The sequence below is a fragment of the Camelus dromedarius genome, chromosome 27 (genome assembly GCF_036321535.1).
Source record: "Camelus dromedarius isolate mCamDro1 chromosome 27, mCamDro1.pat, whole genome shotgun sequence".
NCBI lineage: Eukaryota > Metazoa > Chordata > Mammalia > Artiodactyla > Camelidae > Camelus > Camelus dromedarius.
Window position 1 is genome coordinate 9,275,444 of NC_087462.1, and position 11,565 is coordinate 9,287,008.

An 11,565-nucleotide genomic window follows, 5' to 3' on the forward strand; every position below is an offset into this window, starting at 1 on the left:
TAAACTAAAAAAAAAAAAGGACTCTGTCATCCACAAAAAAAAAAACCCCCAAAACTAGAGATAACTCAAGTCTCCATCAGCTGGGGACTAGCTAAATCCATTATAGTGTGTCATGACAATGGCTTATCTGCAGTTATTAAGAATGGAACTGTAGGAAAAAAATATAGAAATGTGTTCATATTATCAGATAAGAAAAGCAGGCTAGAAGAAACAAAGATACAATTTACGTAGAAAAAAGCGTATCTACCATACCCTATGCACACGTACAGAGAAGAAGTCAGAACAATGTGTACCAAGAATGATGCTCTCTGGGTGAGTGTGATTATGGGTGATTTTCTTCCCTTCCAGCAAAGCTGTACTTTGTAATCTTTCTACCATAAATGTGTCTTGGTAGTAAGACAAAAGCACAAAATTAATTTAAAACAAAATGAAACAAACAAACTGAAGCTACGGTGGTGGTACAAATAGATGTAGCCTCACCGGGTAGTCTGGGAAATACTAGTGAGGGAAGCCAGCAAAGGTCATAACAACGGTGACCGCAGTGGCATTTATATATACAGAGTACAAGTTCAAAGTACGTATGAGAGGGCCAGCCAGAAGGCCAAGGTTAAAGAGAGATTTATTGATGCCACGTGGTAATTAAAAATGAGAACCACGAAGCCTCTCTGGCAGTCCAGAAGATATGAAGGAAGTGATGCCAAAATGACAACAGTAAAACCCAAACTGCCTCATCCACTGTTGGGACTATGTCGTATATATCATGACATATAAAGAAGATGCTGGAAAAAGAATGGGAAGACAGGAAAACGTTTTCCATGCTGGAAATTGTTTCCACTTTTAAAAAATGATGTGATTGCTCTTTAATGGTCTGTGTACAGACTGCAGGAATGAATGGAGGCAAGATGAGAGACAATTTGGGCCATGAGGACACCCATAGTTATGAGTGTTTACCGGGCGCCACCTTCAAATTCACTGAACCTTACAAAAATCCCAGCAGGTGTGACCTTCGGTCCCATTTTAGAGATGTGGAAACTGAGGCTTAGAAAGGAGAAGCAATCAGCCAACGCCCCATCAGCAAGAAGCAGAGATGGGATTTGAACCCACATCTAACTGACCCAGAATTTATATGTTATGGGACCCTTTGCACCCCAAAATCAAAATTAGATAAACTTTGGTGCCAATGAGGGTTCCTGAAAAGCTTCCTAAAGATACACATCCATGAGATGCAACTTTAAAAATGTGAACAGCCTTTGATTTGCATCCCTCAAAGCTCCATTGCTTATAAGAACTTAACAATGAGATAACAGTACTCTGGAGAAAAATATAACTATTGTCTCTCAGGGGCAGCCTGAGATCATATTTGCCCAATTCCTGCCCAACATTTATTGAACAAAATCCAAAAAGGAACATCTAAGATTGCCTCCTCTCTCACTTTTCAACAGCCCCCACAATCAACGAATCCTAGGTGTTTCCCATGGCATAATTTGAAACAACTCAAATTGCAAGTCAACTTCTAGGTTAAAAAAAAAATGTATAAACCAAAGGTCCTTTTAGAAATGAGCTTTTATTTTCAATGCTGTTTAGTTCTAAAAGCCTGCATATTTATTTTTTCCTCCCCCACATTCCCTACAAGTCAAGATTTGAAAATCCACCACAAATTAAACACAGTGGGGTCAGGGAGCTGACCCTCAGGGTGTCATTTTGGTGATTCATCTGGGACTCCCTTTCAAAGAGGCTTCTGTGCAAAATGCTGTACTTCCTCCAATGAGTCTTATTGTTTTTCAACTTTGAAATCACCCACCTAAAAAGCAGACCCCAAAACCCAAGCTTTCCAAATTGGGTCCCAATATTACCACGTAAATCACTCTTGTTCTAGAAACTGTATAATTACTGGCCCCCAAAATTACTTTACTGGAGGGTTTCAAGGCAAGACAAAATTTCTCATAAAACCTCCATCTGCCTCGTCAATTGTTCTGCACCTCTCCTCCATGGGAATCAGCAATACTTCACCCTTAAAGACCTGGGGACACCCTCAGTGGCACAGAGTGGCTGAGCAGAGCCCAGCGGGATGGGAAGGAACTTGGACACAGACTCAGCAACAATGAACTTGCTCATTCCTCAAAAATGCAGTCCCATAAGAGGCTGCATCAAACTTAAATGGCAACCTTTCTGCTTCAGATCCCTGAATAAAAAAGATTTTTTAAAAACCTGTATCATTTGAATCAAAAAGGATGGTTACTAAAAATAAACCAAGCAACACCCAGAAACGGGTTTCCAGTGAAAGCCTGGCAGAAGAGGGATTCTAATCTGATTCAACAATCTAGGTAGGTTCTTTTATCTTTTCGGAAGGCAATGTTATCACAGCCCCTTGCGTAAACCCTCCTCAAATTCCTTAAGTTGACAGCATTTCAATGCAGGGATCAGAGTGAAAATATCTTTGAAAAGAAAACAGTAGTGTGGCTGTGCATCGTGGCGAACATTTTTTCCACCCACCACGCGTTTGGGCTTTCTGCGAAGGTCACCATTCTTCTGGTCAAAAACATTCTTGAAGTCATCAGGAACGGAGGCAGGGAGACTCGGCATCTGAGAAGGTGTGTTCCTGGTTCCATATCTGGAGCTCAGGAGCCAAAGAGCCTGGAAAAGTCAGAGGACAGACATACCCATGAGGATGGGAAGCTACTATTCGGAAAGCACTTTCAAGACATATTCTCCACTACTATCATTAAGATTATTTTCCATCATCTTCTGATTTTAGAAGTAACTCTTCTGTTATACAACCATGTAAACACTCTTAAGGCTCCCAAACTATACACCTAAAAAAAAAAAAAAAAGTAACTCTTTAAAAGAGTATCTACTCCCTACAAATCTGTAACATTTTCTTTTAGCCCATTCTCAATTACTGCAGGTCGGCAGTAACTTTCATAAATAAAATAAGACCTTTGAGTAAGCAAACAATTGTTAGAGCTAGCTCTGCTCATTGAAAAAAATCTAGAATAGAAAAGGCCTAAAAATTATATAAATGTCCAGGAAGTTTGGGAATCGATACACAGGTTATAATACAGACCTAAAGGGGAAAACCACAGCGTTATTAAAAAGATACACAGTTGATCCTTGAACAAAGGTTTGAACTGCCTGGGCCCACTTACGCGCGGATTTTTTTCCATAGCAAATACTGAAGTACAGCACCATCCAAGGCTGGTTGACTGTGGATGCAGGACTACGGATACAGAGGGTCAACTGTAAACTTATACTCAGATTTTAGACTTCGAAGAGGGTAGGCATCCCTAACCCCCATATTGTTCAAGGGTCAACTGTATACAGGAACTCTGTGTGTTATCTCTGCAACATTTCTATAAATCTAAACTCTTTCCAAAATAAAGAGATTATTTGAAAAAATAACAACAGATGGGGCCACCACATGCAGGAACAACTGGGACACCACATGCAAAAGAATGAAGCTGGATCCTTACCTCATGCCATATACAAAAATTAACTCAAAATGGATCATAGACCCAACTATTACAATTAAAACTATAAAACTTTTAGAAACAAACCTAGTTGTAAATCTTTGTGACCTAGGGTTAGGCAAAAATTTCTTCGCTATAACACAAAAAGCACAAGTAATGAAAACAAAACAAAACAAAACAAAACAAATGCACTGGACTTCACAGAAATTTTAGAATTCTGTGCTTCAAATGACACCATCAAAGACAATGCACAGAATGGGAGAAAATACTTGCCAATCATATATCTGATAAGGGACTGGGATCCAGAACATAAAAAGAACTCTTACAACTCAATAATAACCCAAAAATGGGCAAAGGGTCTGAATAGACATTTCACCAAAGAACATATGCAGATGGCCAATAAGCGCATGAAAGCTCAATGTCCTAAATCATCGGGGAAATGCAAATCAACCTGCACACCCACTAGGATGGCTGTACTCAAAAAGACTGACAATAACAAGCGTTGGCAAGAATGTGGGGAAACTGGAACCTTCATACACGGCTGGTGGGAATGTAAATTGCTGCGGTTACTTTGGAAAATCGTCCGGCGGTTCCTCAGAAAGATAAATATAAGTTACCACGTGACCCTGCAATTCTACTCCTGGGTATATACCAGAGAACTGAAGACTTAAGTCTGCACAATAACTTGTACAGGAATGCACACTGGACTGTTATTCAGCCATGGAAAGGAACGAAGTACTGATACACGCCACGACATGGAAGAACCTAGAAGACATGATGCTGAACGAAAGCCAGGCACAAAAGGCCATATACTGTATGATTCCATCAGTGTGAAATATCCAGATGAGGCCAACCCATAGAGACAGAAAGTAGATCTGTGGTTGCCCAAGGCTGGGGGTAAGGGAGAAATGGGGATAAAAAAAATAAAATACAAAGAAAAAGAAAAAAATTCTTAAAAAAAGAAAAGAAATGGGGAGTAACTGCTTAATGGATACTGGGTTTCCCTTTGGGGATGATTAAAATAATCTAGAACTATTTCATAGGGTTACACAACCCTATGAATATCCTACAAAATTTTGGATTGTGAAGACTGACTTCCACTTTTTACTTATTAAGGCCCTTTTCCATGGTTTGACACCCTCATTTTCTATCTTCCCACCACCCATTTTTATTACGAAGATTTCAACATATGAGTTATAAGAACAGTTCAGAGAACAGCGCCACACACACCACCTATATTCTGCAATTAACGCTTTCCTTTACTGTGTATCTATCCATGTATCTGTCCACCTTATTTGTCTGTTTGTTTTATGAGGGGGAGGTAATTAGGTTTATTTATTTATTTATATTTGGAGGAGGTACTGGGGATTGAACCCACAACCCCGTACATGTTAAGCATGTGCTCTACCACTTGAGCTATACTGTTCCCCCATCTACCTTATTTTTGGTGTGTTTCAAAGTCACAGGTATCAGTGCCCTTGGTCTCTAAACACTCAGACACGTGGTTTCAAGGTTTTTTTCTTTTTTCTTTTTTTAATCACTTAAAAAAATTTCCCATTGAGCTCAGCTCAAACAAGACAAAAATGAGTGCAGGGAATAGCGAACCACCCCATGGGCCCACAAAATTCCTCAGCAGTCACAGCACAGTCACCTTCGTGGACAGGCTGGGGTAGATCCTTCCAGCTCCCTCGCTGGAAGTTATTTCCCTCATGCACTCAGCATTTATTCAATGCTGACTGTGTGCAAGTCACAAGTGACGCCAGAGTGTGCATACAGGTGACACTTGACCTTTACTTTCAAAACATTCTCCTGAGTAGACGGAACTTTCCGGCACATTATCAGTGATGGCAGCATGACAGCTGGTCATACGGATATCCTTTGAGTTACCTGACTCTCCTCCTGTTCTTGGAGACTTAGGTGATTTCCATTTTTTTATATCCTGAAAAAGCCCTTTCTGGAGAGAAGCATCCTCCGCTCTTGGCACGTGCTGAAAGAGCTGGCCTAGGTCAGGGATCAGCACACTCTTTCTGTAAAATGCCTCGCAGTAAGCGGTTCAGGCTTTGCAAGTCTGTCAAAATGATCCAACCTTGCCACTGTAGTGCAAGAGCAGGCACAGACATGGGTGTGCTCCACTCATGAAAACTTCATTCATGAAAACAGGCAGAGGAGGGATATGGCCCATGGGCTATGATTTGCTGATCTCTGACCTGGAACCCCCAATCCAAGTGGCCCTGGGTAACAAGTAGCTAGCGAGGTGCTTCCAGAAATCACAATCAGGACAATGGGCTACTGGCTAAGCTAAGACTTGGGCTGAGCTGGGAGGTCACAAAGCCTGAGGCTACCATCCTGGTAACAGGCCAGCAGATGAGCAGTGAAGGAAGCTAGTCGGGCAAGAGAGGACGATGAAGCCAACAGACAGAAAAGAACAAAATGAGGAAAACATACAGAGCTCTTCCTTGCCCCAGGACCTTTGCACATCTTGCTTCCAGTAGAGAGAGCTACTGTGCCTCTCTCCAGCTCTGTCAATGGCAGGCTTCCTTCTTTAGGTCATGATTTGAACAACACCTTCTCAGAGAGTGTCTTCCTGACCCTCCTAAACTGGGAACCTCCTTCCAATTCACCTCACAACTAACCTTTTTTTTTTTTTTTTTTTTTACTATTTGCTTATTTTATGTCCATGTTATACTGTGCATTCGCTGATGGCAGGGACTATAACTGTTTTGGTCTCAACTGTAAGCCCAGAGCACAGCCCACAAGAGACAGTTGTGAGTAAATAAATGAATGAATGAACATGTGGGAATCTAGAGAGTCAAAGGCTGGAGAAGCCCCTCAACACTCCCACTTCCTGTGAGGACTAGGTATACTTCCCACACCCTTCTGTGAACTCCTTGATCTCTTCACAAGCCCTCTTTGTACCTAGGCAGGCCTTATCCAAGCTCCCAAAAAGGCTCTTTCTCTGGGCATACATTATGGTCCTCATTCTGGGCTCCAAAATATTTTCCAGTGACATAGAAATCTCTCCTCCCCCCCGATCTCCTAAGTCCTGGAATCATCACCTCAAAACAGCCACTGGGCTGGCACAAGGACTGTTCAGCCACCCTGAAGTCAGCGTCTCAATTACTCAGGACAGCCAGCTTTTCATTCTCTTCCTCTTTGGGGGAAGCATACAGGGATGGGCCCAGCATGGCCTAGAATCCCAGATTCTCCTTTGGCTTTTTCCCCTGAGTCTGTTTACTGAGTCTCACAATTCATCAATAGCAGCACTGGAGTGAGTGCCCTGACACTGAAAGGAAAACCAAAGCCTAATGAGAAAATAAAAATAGGCAGAAAAAAACAGAAATAAAGTCTGAACACACTTCTACTGGCTTCCAGCAGGGTGGGAACAAGATCCAGCAACACACTGGCCCTTCAAGCCATATTTTCCATTCTGGCCAATGCCAAGTATAGGCTAAGCACAACACAGCTGGTGAGAGGTAACAGGGCCATGGGCTCGGGAAAAGGCAACTCTTGGCAGCCTCTGCCAAGGCACCAGGCACAGCCAGGACTTGGAGGATGCCATGTTCCCATCGAAGCTCCAGCCCGGACTGAGGTGACATCGTTTAACTCTTGTAGATCCCGGTTTCCTCTCAAGTGTGGAGAGTTCTTACTTTGAAAGCAGAAAGCGTGACACCGAAGTGCAGACTGAGAGGACAGAGAATGACCATCAGGTGGGTCATTCTGGAGAACAATGCTGAGGATAATGACCACGAAGGGGACAGGCGGGCTGGACTTACACAATCATGCAGAACATCATGAAGACATTCCAGAGGGCGATGAAGATACGGAAGTATCTGAGGCTCAGCAAGAACTCCCGGATGTTGTCTCCTGGAAGAGTCAGAAAGCATTTGCACAAGCAGTGCTAACGTTTCTGTCCCAGCTGCAGTGTGCTCCTGAGGCCTCTGCCTGCTCCGCACCCACTGTCCCCATGTTCCAGTGGCAGCATGGCTTCTCTTTTGGGCTGCCACTGCTCCCCAGCCCTGCGCACTCAAGTGTTAGCTGCCACTGACCAACCCCCTGAGAATTTCGGGCCCCCAACCTCTGATTGGCTCAGGGAAGGGCACGTGACCCAAGACTGATCAATGAGTCAGCCCTGGGACTTTTTCCCCAATTACTGGGAGAGAGGCACTTGCTTTCTGTCAGGGTTGCTGGGCTGGGAAGATGTAAGTCCAGTCCTCTAAGGCAGAGGTTGGCAAACCATGGCCCATGGACCAAAGGTGGCCCCTGACACCTGTTTCTTTGTCAACACAAGCCACCCTGATAGTAAAACCAACCCAGAAGAAAAAAGAGGTGGAGAGGGTCACCTGCTGGAGGGACGGCTTACGCCCTGAATCCAGGTGTGCCTGAAGACAATTCTACCCTTGGATGTTTCAATTTGTTTTAATCACTCTGAGCTGGTTTTCAGCTGTTTACAAATGAAAAAGCATTCTAATTCAGGCAAACAAAATGGGAGTTTTGCTTTGGTGACGACTTACTCTGGTCCCCTCTGATGCCAAGGAACAGAAACCTCTCCAAGAAGAGGCAATTTGGTATGTGAAGACTCCAGAGGCCTGGGATCCAGAACTTTCCTCTGGGGTTTTGAGTTGATCACGCAGCCTCTTCAGGCCTCCAGAGTAAAATGAATGGATCCAGATTAGGTGATCTACAAGGGCGTTACCTGAACTGTCATCCACAGGGCTGTCCGCTAAGTATGGAATACCAGGCAGGAACTCAGAAACTTCCAGAGCACACAACATGACAGCCACCTGGCACTGCTGCTCCATCCAAGTATATGATCAGTACATGGTCTTGTTGAACACGGTTTAGATGGGAATCCACTATTGTCCAACCCACGGGGTTAGCCACATGAAGCACAGCCTATGCAAGTGTTGGCCCAGCATGGACTACAAACGTCAGAGACAAGTCCATCTCCAGAATGCCTGCTAGACACTGCTTGGCAAGGCCCTTTTCTGAGCCCAGGATCACAAAAATGAGCTCTCTTACCATCAACAAATGCTGACTAAAGGCCGCTCCGTCCAGGGAGTAGCTGAGTGCGGGGTATACAGGGAAGAATGAGACAGGTATCCCTGACTTAAGGAGCTCACAGGAGGACAAATACTGAACAAGTATCCACACACCTAATATTCACTATGACAAGTGCCACGGGAGCCACAGTGTGGGAACCCAACCTGGCAGGTGTCAGGAGGGGGGTGGGGTCAGAAGACGTCTCACTGAGGAAGTGCGTGCGCTCTGACCTTAAATATGGGCTCAGGTTTACTGCCCTTCTGTACAGGTCACCTGGGCCTATGTGTGCCCCAGTTTCCTCCTGTATAAATGGGGATGATAGGGGACTGGGAAGACCTGCACAGCACCTGGTACACAGGATGCTCTCAACAAATGCAGTCACTAGGGTATTAGGGGTCAGCCAGAGGATGGAGGGAGAGGAGCATCCTCTACAGGGGCAGCGGCCAGCACAGACTCCTAGCTTGAAGGAGCCTTGCAGAGAGCCCCTGATCAGAGGGGAGCCACTGTTCTGACCATCCTTGTCACCTATGCTCCTGCCACTTCCAAGCCTGCATGCCCAATCTCCCACTCACTACAGCTCCAATTCGGATCTATGGACCACAGCCCCAGGGGCTGGTACAGTGCCTTCCACATGGTGGGTAAGCAATATATACATCTTTGGAATGAATGCATGAATGAATGAATGAACAGATGGATGGTATAGTGATTCAGAGGACAACCTCTGGTGTCAGAAAAACCCAAGCTCCAATCCTGATGCTGTCACTGATTTGCTGTGCAGCCATGAACAAGGTGAGCTACATCTCTGAGCCTCAGCTTCCTCATCTGTAAAATGGGACAATGTTCCTCATCTTTTAGGAATGGAAATGGAGTGAAACACTCATAGGAAGCACCTAACAATGCAGCCACCACCCAGCAGGCTCCCCAATAAAGGGGAGCTGTCAGACTGCCTTCAGATTCATGGCTCCTGGTGCGATGCTTCATCACAGCACCCATAATCTTTGCTGCAATGCCACCTCCTCCAAGGGCCTCCCCTCCATGCAGCCCAGCCTGGGGAAGCAAGCCCATCGCTCTCATCTGACATCTTCTCTGTCACTGTTTGTTTCTCATTTAGGAATTGTTTGTCCTGCCCCATGTTAGTATAACCCCAAAGCAGGAATTACATCTGTCTTGCTCCCTCCTGTCCCTCCAGCATCCAGTACAGTGGCTGGTATGTAGTAGGTACTCAATAAATGCTTAGTGAATGAATGAATGAATGAATGGACACAATAGTCATGTACAGGTCTCATTAGACTCCATATAGTTCCATAAATCAATTTAGCAGGAAGTATAAATTCTAGGGCCTCCAGGGGCCGGGCAGGTGAAATAATGTAAAAATAAGGGGGTTGGGGCTGGGATGAGGTAGAGGCTACAAGTCCTGTTTTAACCAGGTCCTGCTTCTCAACTCCCATTCAACAGGAGCCAAAAGGTCACTTGAACCCATCCCAACTTGTAGGATGTTCTGATTTTTCTTGAAAAATCAGACATCTGAATTTTTATATGACATGTCCTGATTTATCTGAAAGCTAATCTAACTGAAAATTAAACAAACAGACCTACAGCATTCTGAAAATAACAGCTACTTGTGAGGCTACTCATTCATTCATTCATTTACGCTGGAATGCTGGCATTGCAAGAACAGAGATGCAAGGACATCGAAGCCTCTTCTCTGGAGCTTAAAGTCAAGTGTGAGGGGTAAATATTAGCCAGATGATAGCATACACAAAGGAAAATTATAACTGTAGGAAGTGGTAAGAGCGCTGACCTATGCAGGATGTCCGGCAGGAGAAAAGTGGGTGACAGAGGTGGGTAGAAGGAACAGCACAAACTCAGGCCCATCTCTCTTACACACACACACACACACACACACACACACACACACACACACACACTTAAAAAGAAAATTGGTGAAAAAGAACTGTCCTCTCTGACATGTATCAATCCCAGAGTCCAGAAAGGAGGCCTTACCTGTGCTGGGCTCCCTCGACTCCTCACCAAAGCCCTGCGTGTCCTTCTTTTTCCTACAAAAAGAAGCAGACAGCGTCCACTTTCAATGGGACACACAAACCACTTAGTCCCCTCGCCCTGACCCCCAGCTCAGAGGGAAGCTCTAGCTCTACCGCTGATTTGCTGAGTGACCTCAGGCGGTTCAGTGATCCTCCCTGGGCCACCAAGTGCCCCGCCAATCACAGCCATGCCTGCAACCGACGGGGTGGAGAGGGTGGTCCGAAGGTGCCAGGTTTGGGGCTGAGGGTACAGGTTAGGGCTAAGAGATTCTTGGGGGATGAGCCTGAGGCTCTCGTGGGTGTGAACAAAGGATCCTGGGGGAACCGAGAGTCCGGATTTCATGATGCGGTGGCGCAGAGGGTCACAGGAGGATGGGCCAAGGTGGAGGCGGGGCCAGAGGGCTGGAACTTGAGGGCGGGGCCGGCGGCGTAGGGCGGGCTCACTCTCGCAGGGCGGGGCTACGGGCCCCAGGGATTGAGCCGCGGTTCAGGGCGGCCTACTCACAGCTTAAAGTTGAGGACCGCCCCGGCGTTCATCAGCAGCGTCCTGCGAAAGAAGAATACGGTTATGTGAACTTCCTCCCATCCCATCGGGCCCTCTCGCCCTATCCTCTGGTCACCCTAATTACCCAAACAGCAGGATGTCCCCGATCATCGTTACGGCCGGAGCGTCCGTCAGAATAGGAAGCGGAAGCTCGGGGAGGAAGAGGAGAGGAAGACGAGCCGACCAATGTCGAAGCAGCTCTGGTGAGGGCTGGACCAATCAAAGGCCAAGGCTGGCAGGGTCCCGCCTTCTGCAGGCCAAGCCCCCTTAAGGAAGAGCGAGCGCCGCTCCTCGCTCTGGAGGCCCAGAGCCTAGTCAAGGAAGGGCGGGGCGAGAATGCTACGTCACCGAAAGGGGCGGAGTCACGTGGGGGCGAGTTTGAATCACGGATTGGAAGCGGGTCGCACCTGCATAAGGGACCTGCTCGCCGGAGAACTAGTGCTGCAGCTTTTCCTTCTGCTGGGCTAGGGTC

The 11,565-nt window shown here is 45.9% G+C and overlaps 1 protein-coding gene across 1 annotated transcript; it reads right to left on the reverse strand.

The window, feature by feature from the left end:
- Window positions 1-1,545: 1,545 nt before the first annotated feature.
- On the reverse strand, window positions 1,546-11,280 carry SMIM7 (small integral membrane protein 7). The gene is made up of 5 exons (XM_031437534.2): window positions 11,179-11,280; window positions 11,055-11,096; window positions 10,512-10,564; window positions 7,241-7,331; window positions 1,546-2,634 (listed from the first exon to the last, which is right to left on the reverse strand). The coding sequence occupies exons 1-5, from the start codon at window positions 11,202-11,204 to the stop codon at window positions 2,619-2,621; spliced, it is 228 nt and encodes a 75-aa protein (XP_031293394.1). The 5' UTR covers window positions 11,205-11,280; the 3' UTR covers window positions 1,546-2,618.
- Window positions 11,281-11,565: the final 285 nt, after the last annotated feature.

Bases quoted from the DNA above. Each gene is read 5' to 3' on its own strand.
- SMIM7 (XM_031437534.2), bottom strand. From the start codon at position 11,204: ATGATCGGGGACATCCTGCTGTTTGG. The intron at 10,565-11,054 runs GTGAGTAGGCCG...TTCTTTTTGTAG, and splicing joins GCGGTCCTCAACTTTAAGCT to GAAAAAGAAGGACACGCAGG. The intron at 7,332-10,511 runs GTAAGGCCTCCT...TGACTCTTCCAG, and splicing joins GTCGAGGGAGCCCAGCACAG to GAGACAACATCCGGGAGTTC.